This window comes from Ipomoea nil, unplaced genomic scaffold (assembly GCF_001879475.1).
Source record: "Ipomoea nil cultivar Tokyo-kokei standard unplaced genomic scaffold, Asagao_1.1 scaffold0117, whole genome shotgun sequence".
NCBI classification, from domain to species: domain Eukaryota; kingdom Viridiplantae; phylum Streptophyta; class Magnoliopsida; order Solanales; family Convolvulaceae; genus Ipomoea; species Ipomoea nil.
In genome coordinates this window covers 1869059-1886717 of record NW_017616545.1, presented here as the reverse complement: position 1 = coordinate 1886717, position 17659 = coordinate 1869059, and the positions used below count along the sequence as shown (strand labels likewise).

General features: G+C 34.4%; 2 protein-coding genes across 2 annotated transcripts; both read right to left on the bottom strand.

Annotated features, from left to right (window-relative positions):
• Positions 1-799: 799 nt before the first annotated feature.
• On the bottom strand, positions 800-1540 carry LOC109162724 (F-box/kelch-repeat protein At3g23880-like). The gene has a single exon (XM_019311433.1). It carries the CDS (start codon positions 1538-1540, stop codon positions 800-802), a length of 741 nt encoding a protein of 246 aa, XP_019166978.1.
• Positions 1541-14749: 13209 nt separating this feature from the next.
• Positions 14750-15871, bottom strand: LOC109162653 (F-box/kelch-repeat protein At3g23880-like). The gene has a single exon (XM_019311363.1). The coding sequence runs from the start codon at positions 15869-15871 to the stop codon at positions 14750-14752; it is 1122 nt and encodes a 373-aa protein (XP_019166908.1).
• Positions 15872-17659: the final 1788 nt, after the last annotated feature.

Here is a 17659-nt window from a genome sequence, read left to right as displayed (position 1 = left end):
AATTTAATTGGACCATGAATAAATGTATATTTCAAATATACTGAATGTACATTCTTTGTGTACTAAACGTTTATTATTTGATAGTATATACCAAATAATGTATCTTTAAAAAATGAACCTTTAGTATAATAAAAATGTACTTTATGTAACCGAACCCAAGTGTCAATGATAGAAGTCATGATAGCACGGGGCGCAGTTGACACGATGGAGAGCGCTTGACGCCCACTAGCCACACTACTATAGCTCGAGGAGTTCAGGAGACCCGTTTTTTCGGCCGGTAGAGACCACTGGCCTTGACACCGCCCCCGCCCCTTAGCGGTAAGTTGGTAAACCCCATGGGTCAACCTATCCCTCTATGCTCAACATATATTCCATCACCCCCCCCCCCCCCCTTCACACTCTCTCTGTATCGCCTCACACCCAAGTCCGTAATGGGTAGTTAATATAATGGCCCAAAGTCATAACCCTTTACACTATGTCTGTGTGGGTAAACATTAAAATCCAATGAAATTTAACTTAGAAACATTTCTATCTTTCCTGTGTTGCATTCACACAAATCTATAGTTCATCAAACATGGCTAGGAAAATTTACTTCACAAAGCTCATACACAAATGATACAATAAAAAATTAATACGATTTTATACTTAATTCAACACGATTATAAAGCCATTGATGAACTCTAAATCAACCCATCAAAAAGCAAAATTTTCTTCCTCCAACATGACATGAATAATTAATTTACTGACTGGTCATGGTGAAACAAGGGTGTCCACATAACTAGTAACCGTATAACCAAGATCATAGCAAGGGGATATTAAAATTCTTACCCCTTCTAGCGTTAGGTCTATGGAGCTTCAACTGATGTCCAACCATCATTAGAATATCACCATTTTCCGAAACATGTACAATTGCCAGTTTAACATTACACAGAGCCATGTATGCCGTGTTCTCTGAAATCCGGGGAAGTGGATGATGAACTGGTAAGTTTGAAATGCAGACTAGTTTAGTCCATGATTCTTCAACTCCAAACTCATTCATCACCCAAACTTCCATTTGACGTTTGAGATGAAAACCTGCAAAAAGCAATCCTCTTGACTCACCTACACAAATGGCAGCCCCATGTTCATGGCTGGGTAACGCTATAGCTTTTGTTGTTTCGGTGGTTAAATTAAAAGAAATTATATTCCAATTCCAGTCACTGTCATCTAAGTTGTTGTTGCTGCACCAGTTGAGACTACCACTCACAAACACAGCAATTCTGGGATAAACAAACCCACTACTAAACCCTCTATCACTTCTTTTCCATGACCCAAGCATAAAACTATACACCAAAACCACATATTCATCACCATTATTGTCACCATAATAAGCATAAACAACCTTGTAGTCGTCATTATGCATGTCATTAAGCATAAGCACCATGCAATTCTGGGATACATAAGCATATTTGTATCCAAATCCAAATATGCTTATGTAGCCGAACCACCATACGTCTGGGATTGTCTTGACGTTTCCATTTAATGAAGGGTTCCAAATCATTATTTGATATGGTTTAGCACGAAAGCAAAAGAGCCCATTGCAAGAACCCAAAAATTCAAAACCATCTTCAGGGATTAAGACCGAGCGGTCATATGTAATAAACTTTCGAAATGATGATTGCTTGTTTTCTGTAATAGAAAACAAGGAATATAGCTAATCCGATTTACACTGCTATATGTCTTGACCTTAATATCCTTTTTCGAATGAAAATTTAAGTGTAATTTGAAAAATTCTGGAGATGATATTAAAGCACGCCAAACTTTGGAAACACACCTAAATTGCAGTAGAGATTTCACAGGCAGCCTTTTAAGGATTTCTGTGATTATATCTTGATTCAAATTTTGTTTTTTCATATGGCGCTTACGAGTAGGGAATGACATCCTGATTGTGTGTCTTAGATAAAAATTCCTTTTGTTATCTGAATACATACATATATATATATATATATATATATATATATATATATATATATATAATTATATATTTTAACCCAACTCTGATCTATTTCTCACAATATCCACAAGAAATTTAAGTGTGAATACATACAAAAGGAATAAAAGCCATACAAATTACAAAAAGATTCCAATAAATATTGCTAGTGTTACATCATTGATTAATTTCAGTATGTATAGTATTAGAGAATTAGTTTAACTATATATATATATATATATATATATATATATATATATATATATATATATATATATATTCACTTCACTTAACTTATTTTTATAGCGTTACCTTCACCCACCTACCTAACCATTAAACACCACCTACCTACCCCTACTGTTATAATAATATTATTATTATAATTATTTAAACCAAGTTATAGTTTTATTCAAGTAATATAATGGAATGTGAAGTGTGTGATATGTGGGTACATGGAGAGGCGACTACGTGAAGATCATGGAGAGAGGCAATACATGAAGATAGTACATGGAGCATTAGTGGTTACACTTCCCTATTTCCATGCTTTGTTAGTTTTCTTATTTTACTATAAATAGTCTATGTATTAATCCTTTTAATTTATCAATCAAATCACTTATCTATTCCTTTCTCTCTCTCTTCTCAATATATAGATATATTATATTTAATATATATTATAGATATATTATATTATATTTAATATATATTATATAAAATATATTATATTTAATATATCTTACATTTGGTATCAGAGTCAGTCAACCTTTCAACCCCGAAATATTTCCCATAGTGAAATATGGCAACAAATTTTAATATTGTATGGTCGGGTCCCAAATTGGACGGGATACTCGATTACAATTATTGGCAAATTATGATGTCCACACATTTGCAAGCTCAAAATCTTTGGAGCTTTGTTGATCCCGGTCTACAAGAAGGAGTTGAAGCAGGCGCTATACGGCGAGATAAATTGGCCTTGGGTCAGATTCACCAAGGTGTTCATTATTCCATTTTTGGGAAATTAGCTCGTGCTCAAACAGCAAAACAAGCTTGGGACATCTTAAAGGTTTCACACAAAGGAGTCGATCGGGCGCAGAAGTCTAAGTTGCAGTCGTTGAGAAGGTTGTACGATAATTGTGAGATGACCTCTACAGAAACAGTAGATGCGTATTTTACTCGTCTTATTGATATGGTGAATAAGATAATGTTATATGGAGATACGATTGAAGATGGTGCAGTGGTTGAAAATTTCTTCGAACTATGCCGATGAAGTATGACTATGTGGTGGCTTCAATAACAGAGTCACACAAAACCGAGCTCTTATCAATTGCAAAGCTGAAAGGTATGGTAGAAAGTCATATTGACAGGATTGCGTTAAAATCGGAACCACTAGCAGAAGAAGCTTTGAAGAGTCAAGTCACCCTTAATGTGACTGGCACTAATCAAAGAGGTGGAGGATCTGGTAGAGGTCGTGGAAGAGGAAGGGGAGGTTCTAGTGGAAGAGGTCGTGGTAACTTCAACCAAGGAGGAGGACGTACGTGGTAACTCCAACCAAGGAAGAGGTGGAGGTAATACCAAACAAGGTAAATTTCCATTTCATTGCTACAATTGTGGCAAGTATGGACACAAGATTGCAGATTGTTGGTATAATGAGGACAACAATCGTGGAAATCAAGAAAACATTGCTAAAAACACTGCTGAAAAGTCTGGTGAGAGTTCTGAAACATTACTTTTAGCCAGCGATAGTTTTTCTACAGATAAAAAACATATGGTTCTTAGATACTGGGTGTAGTAACCATATGTGTGGGAAGAAAGAATTGTTTTCTGAACTAGATCAATCAGTTCAGTCTAAAGTGACATTTGGCAATAAGTCAAAGGTGCCAATATTGGGAAAAGGTAAAATCTCTATTCAGTTGAAGGATGGTACTCACAATTTTATATCCGATGTGTTCTATGTTCCTGAACTACACCAAAATTTGTTGAGTATGGGACAGTTGTCAGAAAAAGGATATAAGATAAATATTGCTTAGGGGTGTTGTACCATTGCAGATGCTAAGGGAGTCTTGATTGCAAAGGTAAATAGGTCCCATAATCGACTATTTCCTTTGAAAATTAAGCATACTCTCCTTACTTGCTTTAATTTTGAAGTTTGTGATGATAATTGGTTATGGCATATGCGATTTGGGCATTTTCATTTCTCTGGATTAAACTATCTTGCAAGAAAGGAACTTGTTTCTGATTTACCTGTTGTGAATGTCCCTGATTGTATCTGTGAGATTTGTGTGATTGGGAAGAAGCATAGAGATCCCTTCCCTGTGGGCAAGTCAAGGAGAGCTACAAAACAGTTGGAGATTGTTCACTCAGACCTGTGTTCGTTGGAGGTTCCCTCACATGGAGGTTGTAAGTACTTTATTACTTTCATTGATTATTTCAGTAGAAAAACATGGGTTTACTTTCTGAAGCAAAAGTCTGAAGCATGTGATGTTTTCAAACAATTTAAGACTTTTGTTGAGAAGTGAAGTGGTTATGAGATTAAAATCTTGAGAACTGATAGAGGTACATAATATATTGCATGTGATGATTTTCTGAAAGAAAATGACCAAATGACAGCTAGATACACACCACAACAAAACGGAGTGGCTGAGAGGAAGAATAGGTCTATCATGGATATGGTAAGGTGCATGTTGAAATATAAGAATCTTCCTAAGCCTTTTTGGGGAGAAGTTGTTGCTTGTGCTGTCTATGTGTTTAATAGGTGTCCAACTAAAAGTGTCCGAGATAAGACACCCGAAGAAGCTTGGAGTGGGAGAAAAACCTCTATCAAGTATCTCAAGGTTTTTGGATGTTTGGCATATGCACATGTGCCAGATCCGTTGAGAAAGAAGTTGGATGATAAAGGTGAGAAGTGCATATTCATTGGTTATAGTGACGCTTCAAAGGCTTATAAACTATACAATCCTGAAACTAAGAAGGTTGTTATAAGCCGGGATGTCACTTTTGATGAAAATGGTGCCTGGGATTGGTTAGCTAAAGATGAAAGTTCAGCTGTTATTCTTGTTGCTGAAAATATTGTTGATGAGCAACCGATTCCAGATAATGTCCAGTCTCCTTCACAGCCAGAGTCGTCAGTTCAACGATCTCAGCGCGAGCGCCACTTACCAGCTCGCTTGCAAGATTATGTTTTGGGTCATGATAATGACCTGTTTGATGAAGAGATTGTTCAATTTGCTCTCTTTGCAGATTGTGATCCTTTATCTTTTGAGGAGGCTGCTACAGAAACTCATTGGCTTATGGCGATGGATGAGGAGATACATGCCATTGAAAAGAATGGTACCTGGGAGTTAACAGATTTACCTCCTGGAAAGAAGCCAATTGGAGTGAAGTGGGTTTACAGAACAAAATACAAGTCAAATGGAGAAATTGACCGTTTTAAGGCACGGTTAGTAGCAAAAGGTTACAAGCAGAAACCAGGTTTGATTATTTTGAAGTTTTTGCTCCTGTAAGTAGACTTGATACAGTCCGAATGGTTATTTCTCTTGCTGCTCAAAATGATTGGAAATTGCATCAAATGGATGTCAAGTCTGCTTTTTTGAATGGTTTTCTTGAAGAAGAAATATATGTTGAGCAACCTGCAGGATTTCTGAAGAAAGGGGAGGAAAATAAAGTGTACAGGTTGAGAAAAGCCTTATATGGCTTAAAGCAAGCGCATAGGGCGTGGTATGGTTGCATTGACTCATATTTTGTTGAAAGTGGTTTTATGAGATGTCCTCATGAACACACTTTGTATGTCAAATGCACAGATTCTGGTGATATTGTGATAATTTGTCTGTATGCTGATGATATGGTTTTTACCGGAAACAACTTGAAGCTAATCTCAGAATTCAGGGAGGCACTTATTAAGAGGTTTGAAATGACTGATATGGGCCTTATGGCTTACTTTCTTGGCCTTGAAGTTATTCAGATGGATGGTGGAATATTTATTTCACAGAAGAAGTATGCTGCTGATATTTTAAAAAAGTTCAAAATGGAAAACTCCAAACCAGTTTCAACGCCGTTAGCTGAAAAGTTAAAGGTGTCCAAAGATGAATGTGGTAAGAATGTGAATGTTACAGCTTATAAAAGTTTAATTCGAAGTCTGAGGTATATGGTGGCAACAAGGCCAGATATTTCTTTTGGAGTTGGGATACTTAGCAGATTCATGGAGGAACCAAAAGAATCACATTGGGCTGCAGCAAAGCGAATTCTGAGATATGTGAAAGGTACGAGTAATGATGGACCTTTTTACTCTACTAATGAAGTTGTGGAACTTGTTGGGTACACAAACAGTGATTGGGTTGGAGATTTTGAGACTAGAAGAAGTACGTCAGGGTATGCCTTCTATCTTGATTCGGCCATAATTTCTTGGTCTTCAAAGAAGCAGCAGATTGTAGCACTTTCAACCGCAGAAGCAGAATATATTGCAGCAGCAAACTGTGCTACTCAAGCAGTTTGGCTGAGGAGAATTTTGGAGTTCCTACAACACGAGCAGGAAGCACCTACAACTATTTTTTGTGACAACAAGTCAGCAATTTCGTTGTCTAAAAATCCAGTCTTTCATGGTCGCAGCAAACATATTGATATCAAGTATCACAAAATCAGAGAGTTGGTTGCTGAAAAACAAATCAACATTGAGTATTGTTCAAGTGAATGTCAAGTTGCAGATATCTTTTCGAAGCCATTGAAGACGGAGACATTTGTTAAATTAAAGAAGGAAATTGGGATGAGCAATCTATCCAACTTGGTTTAAAGGAGGCAATGTTATAATAGTATTATTATTATAATTATTTAAACCAAGTTATAGTTTTATTCAAGTAATATAATGGAATGTGAAGTGTGTGATATGTGGGTACATGGAGAGGCCACTACGTGAAGATCATGGAGAGAGGCCATACATGAAGATAGTACATGGAGCATTAGTGGTTACACTTTCCTATTTCCATGCTTTGTTAGTTTTCTTATTTCACTATAAATAGTCTATGTATTAATCCTTTACATTTATCAATCAAATCACTTATCTATTCACTCTCTTCTCAATATATAAAAATATAATATATAGATATATTATATTTAATATATATTATAGATATATTATATTTAATATATATTATAGATATATTATATTATATTTAATATATATTATATTAAATATATTATATTTAATATATCTTACACCTAGCAATCACTATTTCCTATATTCCTATAATATAATCACATTCTTTTTACGCACCATAACCTATTTATTTATTCCTACTAGCTATAACCTACCTATTTAATGCTCCACAACTGTCTACTTACCCATTACAACATATGCATCTATTGCATTCATATTTCTTTTACTTGTTTAACTATTATTTCTAACTCAATCCCATCTACCTAACCACAACTCCATATATAACAACTTACATACTTACAATATTACTTGATACTTTTATCAATTGTCACTACATTTTTATTTCTTTATGAGGAAAAAAAATAGTGCAAATTAGTTTCCTATTTTACAAATTAATAAATAAATAAATAGATATGAACTCATTTTTTTTTTTTGAAAACTGATATGAACTCATTTAATAGCTTTCTGATTGAAAATGAAAACTTGAAATTTTTTTAGCTGTGTGCGCGTATATATATATATATATATATATATATATATATATATATATATATATATATATATATATATATATATATATATATATATATATATATATATATATATAGGGAAGGGTTCAGGTGCGGGTATAGCATCCCGTGCGGTTGTGCGGTTAGATCTGAGCTGTTGATCAAATTTAGATTAACGGCTCAAATCAATAAAAATTTAAAAAAAAATAACGCGTGTCTGGAAGAAAGAAGAGTAAGCTAAAAATGACGCACCTTAAGTGATAGAAACATGCACCTTAAGTGTTATATCTTAAGCACAAACTCACGCACATTAAGTACAAAACTCACACACATTAAGCACAACCTCACGCACATTAAGCACAAAACACACGCACTTAAAATATTAACTCACAGACTTTAAGTTTAAACAACTATTGACATTAAGCACAAACTCACGCACATTATGTACAAAACCCACGCACATTAAGCACAACCTCACGCACATTAAGCACAAAATCCACGCACTTTAATTATTAACTCACAGACTTTAAATTTTAACAACTACTCACATCAAGCACAACCCCACGCACATTAAGCACAAACCTCACGCACCTTATGCACAAACCTCACGCACCTTACGCAAAAACCTCACGCATATTAATCACAGATCCGCTCACCTTAATTTTGACCTAGATGCAAAAATTACAAAATTGCCACCGCGTTTTTTTTTTTTAATTTTTGTAATCCTGGACGTTGATTTAAGCGAGATGAATGGCCCAAATTAAACCGCACAACCGCACCCGGGCACCTTAACCGCACCATAACCTAATTCTATATATATATATATATATATATATATATATATATATATATATATATATATATATATATATATATATATATATATATATATATATATATATATATATATATATATATATATATATATATATATATATATATATATATACAGAGAGAGAGAGAGAGAGAGAGATGAAGAGAGAGATAGAGATTGAGAGAGAGAATTATATCAAAATTGCTCTAAAGCTATTTGAAGTTTGGTAGTTTTTTTTTTTTGGGTAATCTCTTTCTCACTTTTAATGGCGGACAAGTTTGTAAATGCGGGTGTTTTAAGTAACAAAAATTTAGAAAAAATAGAAAATGTATTCAATAAAACATGTTTCGAAATGAATTTGTCAATGTTTTCACAATTTCAATTTCTTTACAAAGAAAACAATTTTTTTGTGGTTCAAATAAAATGGAACATACATCTAGGCTTCTAAAAAAACTTTCAAGTCTTATATAGCTAGTAAAGGGGATGAGGCTAGAGATTACCTACTCAATCTAAAGAGTTTCGAAGACGATTGAAGAGATCGGGTTGATAGATGTATAGAAACCTTTTTTTCCAATCGAGAGATGAGAGTCAAAATAGATTGAGAGCGAGAGAGAAGATTAAAGTGAGAGGAGACAAACTTGAGAGAAAGAGGATTTCGGTGCTTAGAAATAGAGAGAGAGAGAGCGGAGGGTAGATGGAGAGGGAGAGGGAGAGGGAGGGAGGGAGAGGGAGGGTAGATGGGGGAAATGGTAACGGACAAATAAAGCGTTACGGTTAGACAATGGAGTTTGAGGAATTAAATTGGGTGGGCCAACGAAAAAAATTTCCTTCAGAGAATTTGGTCTATTTGTTTGTTAATGTAGAAAAGGTAAGGAGTGTACAACATGGAAATTGAAAAAAAAAAATCTATACAGAGTAACCCTTAAAGTATATTTGTTTGTGTTTTGTGGAAATAGAATAATATTTAATAGGGAATCAAAAAGCGAGATATAGACTATGAATTAAATTCCATTTTTGGTTCTTGAAATGTATATATTTTAGGAATTGTATTTAGGTTTTGGTTCGTTTTAGAAATAGAAATTATGTAAGCATTCAAATTATTGAAATGCCCAATATAATAAAAGATATTTATTCTCAAGGATAACATATTCTTGTGAATAATATTTTTCAAGAATATATAAATTTTAAAAATGATCGAATAAGCGTACTCATAAAAATTCTATACCATTCTAAACATATTCAACGAATCAAACATGTTGTTAGTCTTTTAGATTCATGTGTGTTTTATTCTTCTTTAATTTGTTGAATCTTTTGTTAGCAATTAGGCATTCTATTACTTTTGACACATCACTTATGATTTTTTGGTCCAAGCAAAGCATAGAATTGGAAAATATAATTTGTAGTAATAATGTGAACATGGGGTTGTAGAGGAAGGTGTTAGATAGTGACTACCATTTAGCGTCTTGAAAGTGTGTCTTTGATATTTGGACAAGTACCAAACTTAAAGGGATATACAAGACATTGAATTAAAAGAATGAGAAGTTGATGATGACCCAGGCATAAGTTGTACTGTACCGGTGTTTTATAATCTCTAAGGAACTGTTGCTCTAATTCATCAAATGTTTTAGATCGTGGGCCGGGATGTGTCATGAAATTTTGAACCACATCATCACATGACTCCATGTACACTTTTGGAAATTATGGAATTTCCGACAACCTGAAAGTGATCTTAAATCAAGTCGAAAGCAAAAAGTGGTCAGAAATAGCAAAAAAGGTTTTTCCGGATACCAAAAGTGGTCCGAACAATGCTTTCGACTTGATTTAAGATCACTTTGAGGTGGTCGAAAATTTCATAATTTCTAGGAGTGGTATGAAACCCTTGTATGATCACACGTGGTTTACCCCAAGCGGTACATAGGCACTACTATATGTTGGCATACTCATGCTTGTGCGCAAGTAAAATAGCATAGTATAGGCTCATCGCGCAAAACACATAACCCCTGTGTAAGGTTTGCGACATGGCTACACCTCTAGCCTTATCTCATGCCCCACCTTCTACCAGATTAACGATAACCACATCCTAATTAAGAGCATGAACAACCTGAGAAAAATAGGGAGAAATACCTAATTCACAATTTCATCCAAAATGCGCTTTAGAATTAAAGATCTTTCGACCTAGAATTAGGGCAAGAGATTGCCCCACTTTCATGACGCCTCACTCCCAAACTCTTAAGCTCAAAGGCATTCTTAGGATCCCTCTTTCCCCCCTTATGCAAAATCTACATAACCAGCACTTAGTAAAGGGATTAATCGCTAATCCAACCTACCAACCTTCTGTAACAAGCAACATCATCAAGAATATTTCCATCATCATGTGTTAAGCGATGGCCTAGGACCATGGGAGTTTTAGCAGGCTTGTGGTCAAGGAAGCCAGCTTCATTCAAGATATCCAGAGTCTACTTCCGCTGAAAGAGATTCAACCAGGAGTCACACATTCTAGCCTCGATTCCCAGAAAATACCCCAAGGTTCTGAGATCTTTGATCTTGAAAGCTGTATCTAGGAAAACTTTAAGTTCTTAAATTTGATTAATGTCTCCACTTGTTACTAGAATGTCATCCACGTATACTAATAGAGCTATGAACAGTGCGTCGCAGCCTTTAGTGAATAGCGAGAGGGGTTTGACTTAGACTGAGCAATCCAATATGTATTAGCGGTGCCATCAATTTTGCATTCCATTGTCGGCTGGCTTGTTTGAGTCCGTATAACGAGCGCAATAATCTGCACACCTGATTTGGCTTGGTGCCCTGAAAACCTGGAGGCAAAACCATATAGACCTCCTCTTGCAAATCTTCGTGCAAAAAGGCGTTATTTATGTCTAACTGATGAATGTGCTAACCATTAGAGGTGGCTATAGCTAGGAAGGTTCGGATGGTGGTTATACAAAGTTGCAAACATTTATTTTAGTGACAATTATAATCAATCTCTCATATATTATGTTGAATATATATATACTTTAAATTACCGATTTAAATAAACAAATTCAACATTTATTTACCTATGCATAAACATCTCCTGTATAATATTGATTGATATACTTTGAAATACTTATTTAAAAATAATCATTGTGCATTATCACATTCGCGCACAGCCCGTAAAAAAACTAGTAATATTTTATAAAATCTAATTAGGACCTAATAAGTGATAACCATAAGCCTAGTTAAATATTTTAAAATTTTAGAATGTGGACTTTATAATTATTGTTATGTATTATATAATGTCTAATGTTTGATGAACTATGTCTTATATTAGTTATGTAACAAATTATTTTAATTATTTTTAGAGTATATAAATGGTAAAACTTAACAAAGTATCAAGCTAACAACTTAAGAGCAAAAAAAAAGAAAAAAAAAAAAAAAAAGTGGAGGGGGCCGGCCTAGCCCATAGGCCAGGGGTGGGGCTGGCTAGGCAAGTAAAACCCAGGGCCGCCTAAGAGTAGGTTTTTTTTGCCCGTCTCGCCAGCCCGTATTGACAACTCTAACGTCTAAAACCCCACTATTTTGACAAAATTTCCATGATCATTCCTTGAAAAATGTCTTCACCTAAAAAAAAAAATGGGAAAGTCATTTTTTCCCAAAACATACCTATTTTCCTTTGACTAAGGCATGATTTTTTATTGACCTCGTCATTTTCCCCCTCTCTTGCCAAACACTGAAAATCAAAAAATATTTTAGAGAAGTCATTTTCCGGATTTCCAAACGCACCCTAATTGTTTACTATTTGAACACAGAGTTCATCAATGACTTTGAACGCAATTAACTCAACTTAACACAAATAGTATGCGTATAAAACTCCCTAAATACACTTAATTAAGGAAAATATATGAAATGATGTTTTATATATATATATATATATATATATATATATATATATATATATATATATATATATATATATATATATATATATATATATATAAACATAATAAGCTTCAATCCAAGTTATACCCCTGGATTATGTCCTTTATTTCTGTTAAATTTTTTGGTACCTTATGCTATAAAAGTTGTAGTACATAATTTTTTGGACAAAAATATCCCTACAGTTATAACTTCTGTTATCTTTCTACATTATTATTACCATGTACATGCATACATAATATTATTTCTTACATCCTTCCATGGTAAGTTGTAATTCATTTAGGTTTTAATTAAAATGTTACCATAGTTATATTTAATAATTTATCATTTCTATAATTTTTACCTAAAAAATATTAATATGAATTATACAATTATATATATATATATATATATATATATATATATATATATATATATATATATATATATGTGTGTGTGTGTGTGTGTGTGTGCGTGTGTGCGTGTGTGCGTGTGTGCGTGTGTGTTATGGAGATATTACAAATGATCCAAGAAGGCAACCTAGACCAAGAAGGTGACCCGTGACCCGAGCCCAAAGAAGGCGATCGAGACCAAGGTGGTCCGGGCCAAGCAAGGCAATCCGGACCAACGCAATTCTGACCGATGTATGCGACCTGGCCACCTGGGGTCGACCCAGGGCTTCCAACTAGGCTTTAACCCGTTCCCACGGCCTACCCTGAGTAAGGGGTGACCGCGGTTCTTGTTCCGGAACCTTATAGTACGGATTCGGTTCCGGTTTATGAACCGACGGTGAAAAAGTGAGACCATTGCCTCTTTGGCCTTTGCACCACTGCCCATTGCCCAATGTGGCAGTGAGGCAGTATGCTGCACGCCTACGGCTTGCAGCCATCATTTTAAATTATATTTTTTTTTGTATTGGAATCGGAACCGTCTGGTTCCGAATTGAAACCGGCAGTTCCGGTTCCTTTATTTCACATACCTTAACCGGAACCGTATTGGTTCCAGTTAGGAATCGAAACTTGAACCGTACGAACGGTTCCGGTTCGGTTCCGATTATTACAATGACGATTACGGTTCAAACCGACGTGGTCAGCCCTACCTTGAGTTTAGCTAAGTTTGCTATACTTTCCTTGTATAAATAGCTTATGTCATAACTTAGATAAATCATGTTCTATTCTTACAAAACTCTTGTAACGTTATTATATTAATCCACTCAATATTTTTATTACAATTATCTCTTGATCTTTTACTATTTTACCCCATTAATTTATGCAAATTTATTGATTCGTCCATATCATGGGTCATTTTGTTCCATCAAGATGAATTAAATCATATAAGGAAGTTAATTCAAAAAATCCATAAGGAAATTAAGTAAAGGAGGATAATATATATACGAAGCTCCCGATATGCATTTACGGAAATTAGAATGGAAATCTTCCTAAATGCAATTAATGTGATTATAATGGAATTACATTGTGAATTTGTGATGGATTTATGAAACCAGGTTACATCATGAAACGGGTAGGATATACAAAAAAGGGGATACGAAAATTTTAATAATATTATTATTATTAATTGGAGCCTTAAGTTCAAAAGATTATATACGACTCGAGATTAAAATTCAAGGAATAGATAAATAATAAATAAAGGAGCCCAAATAACGAGCTAGGAATAAAGGCAATTTAATTGGACCATGAATAAATGTATATTTCAAATATACTGAATGTACATTATTTGTGTACTAAACGTTTATTATTTGATAGTATATACCAAATAATGTATCTTTAAAAAAGGAACCTTTAGTATAATAAAAACGTACTTTATGTAACCGAACCCAAGTGTAAATGTTAGAAGTCATGATAGCACGGGGCGCCGTTGATACGATGGAGAGCGCTCGACGCCCACTAGCCACACTACTATAGCTCGAGGAGTTCAGGATACCCTTTTTTTTGGCCGGTAGAGACAACTGGCCTTGACACCGCCTCCGCCCCTTAGTGGTAAGTTGGTAAACCCCATGGGTCAACCTACCCCTCTATGCTCAACATATATTCCATCACCCCCCTTCACACTCTCTCTGTATCGCCTCACACCCAAGTCGGTAATGGGTAGTTAATATAATGGCCCAAAGTCATAACCCTTTACACTATGTGTGTGTGGGTAAACATTAAAATGCAATGAAATTTAATTTAGAAACATTTCTATCTTTCCTGTGTTGCATTCACACAAATCTATAGTTCACCAAACATGGCTAGGAAAATTTACTTCACAAAGCTCATACACAAATGATACAATAAAAAATTAATACTATTTTATACTTAATTCAACACGATTATAAAGTCATTGATGAACTCTAAATCAACCCATCAAAAAGCAAAATTTTCTTCCTCCAACATGACATGAACAATTAATTTACAGACCGGTCATGGTGAAACAAGGGTGTCCACATAACTTGTAACCGTATAACCAAGATCATAGGGGATATTAAAATTCTTACCCCTTCTAGCGTTAGGTCTATGGAGCTTCAACTGATGTCCAACCATCATTAGAATATCACCATTTTCCGAAACATGTACAATTGCGAGTTTAGCATTACACAGAGCCATGTATGCCGTGTTCTCTGAACCCCGGGGAAGTGGATGATGAACTGGTAAGTTTGAAATGCAGACAAGTTTAGTCCATGATTCTTCAACTCCAAACTCATTCATCACCCAAACTTCCATTTGACGTTTGAGATGAAAACCTGCAAAAAGCAATCCTCTTGACTCACCTACACAAATGGCAGCCCCATGTTCATGGCTGGGTAACGCTATAGCTTTGGCTGTTTCGGTGGTTAAATTAAAAGAAATTATATTCCAACTCCAGTCACTGTCATTTAAGTTGTTGTTGCACCAGTTGAGACTACCACTCACAAACACAGCAATTCTGGGATAAACAAACCCACTACTAAACCCTCTATCACATCTTTTCCATGTCCCAAGCTTAAAACTATACACCAAAACCGCATATTCATCATCACCATTATTGTCACCATAATAAGCATAAACAACCTTGTAGTTGTCATTATGCATGTCGTATCCAAATCCAAATATGCTTATGTAGCCGAACCGCCATACGTCTGGGATTGTCTTGACGTTTCCATTTAATGAAGGGTTCCAAATCATTATTTGATACGGTTTAGCACGAAAGCAAAAGAGCCCATTGCAAGAACCCAAAAATTCAAAACCATCTTCAGGGATTAAGACCGAGCGGTCATTTGTAATAAACTTTCGAAATGATGATTGCTTGTTTTCTGTAATAGAAAACAAGGACATATAGCTAATCCGATTTACACTGCTATATGTCATGACCTTAATATCCTTTTTCGAATGAAAATTTAAGTGCAATTTGACAAATTCCGGAGATGATATTAAAGCACGCCAAACTTTTGAAACACACCTAAATTGCAGTAGAGATTTCACAGGCAGCCTTTTAAGGATTTCTGTGATTATATCTTGATTCAAATTTTGTTGTTGCATATGGCGCTTAGGAGTAGGGAACGACATCCTGATTGTGTGTCTTAGATAAAAATTCCTTTTGTTATCTGAAAATAAAAGCCATACAAATTACAAAAAGATTCCAATAAATATTGCTAGTGTTACATCATTGATTAATTTCAGAATGTATAGTATTAGAGAATTAGTTTAACTCTCTCTCTCTCTCTCTCCATATATATATATATATATATATATATATATATATATATATATATATATATATATATATATATATATATATTCACTTCACTTATTTTTATAGCGTTACCTTCACCCACCTACCTACCCCTACCATCACTATTTCCTATATTCCTATAATATAATCACATTCTTTTTATGCACCATAACCTATTTATTTATTCCTACTAGCTATCACCTACCTATTTAATCCATCCCGAACTATCAATGCTCCACAACTGTCTACTTACCCATTACAACATATGCATCTATTGCATTCATATTTCTTTTACTTGTTTTACTATTATTTCTAACTCAATCCCATCTACCTAACCACAACTCCATATATAACAACTTACATACTTACAATATTACTTGATACTTTTATCAATTGTCACTACATTTTTGTTTCTTTATGAGGAAAAAAATTGTGCAAATTAGTTTCCTATTTTACAAATTAATAAATAAATAGATTTGAACTCATTTAAGCTTTCTAATGAAAATGAAAACTTGAAATTTTTTTAGCTGTGTGTGTGTGTGTATATATATATATATATATATATATATATATATATATAGAGAGAGAGAGAGAGAGAGAGAGAGATGAAGAGAGAGATAGAGATAGAGAGAGAGAATTATATCAAAATTGCTCAAATGCTATTTGAAGTTTGGTAGTTTTTTCTTTTTCTTTTTTTTTTTTGGAAATCTTTTTCTCACTTTTAATGGCGGACAAGTTTGTAAATGCGGGTGTTTTAAGTAACAAAAATTTAGAAAAAATAGAAAATGTATTCAATAAAACATGTTTCGAAATAAATTTGTCAATGTTTTCACAATTTCAATTTCTTTACAAAGAAAACAATTTTTTTTTGGTTCAAATTAAATGGAACATACATCTAGCCTTCTAAAAAAAACTTTCAAGTCTTATAGCTAGTTAAGGGGATGAGACTAGAGATTACCTTCTCAATCAAAAGAGTTTCGATGACGATTGAAGAGATCCGGTTGATAGATGTATAGAAACTTTTTTTTCCAGTCGAGAGATGAGAGTCAAAAGAGATTGAGAGCGAGAGAGAAGATTAAAGTGAGAGGAGACAAACTTGAGAGAAAGGGGATTTCGGTGCTTAGAAATAGAGAGATAGAGCGGAGGGTAGATGGAGAGGGAGGGAGGGAGGGAGGGATGGAGAGAGAGAGAGAGGGGGGGGGGGGGGGTAGATGAGGAAATGGTAACGGACAAATAAAGCGTTACGGTTAGACAATGGAGTTGAGGAATTAAATTGGGTGGGCCAACGAAAAAAATTTCCTTCAGAGAATTTGGTCTATTTGTTTGTTAATGTAGAAAAGGTAACGAGTGTACAACATGGAAATGTAGAAAACTGAAATTGAAAAAAAAAATTCTATACAGAGTAACCCTTAAAGTATATTTGGTTTACATAATTGAGTTTTGAGGAAAAAGAATAATATTCAATAGGGAATCAAAAAGCGAGATATAGACTATGAATTAAATTCCATTTTTGGTTCTTGAAATGTATATATTTTAGGAATTGTATTTACGTTTTGGTTCGTTTTAGAAATATAAATTATGTAAGCATTCAAATTATTGAAATGCTCTATATAATAAAAGAT

Excerpts from the sequence above, each read along its gene's own strand:
- LOC109162724 (XM_019311433.1), bottom strand. The coding sequence starts at position 1,540 with ATGATTTGGAACCCTTCATTAAATGGAAACGTCAAGACAATCCCAGAC.
- LOC109162653 (XM_019311363.1), bottom strand. The coding sequence starts at position 15,871 with ATGTCGTTCCCTACTCCTAAGCGCCATATGCAACAACAAAATTTGAAT.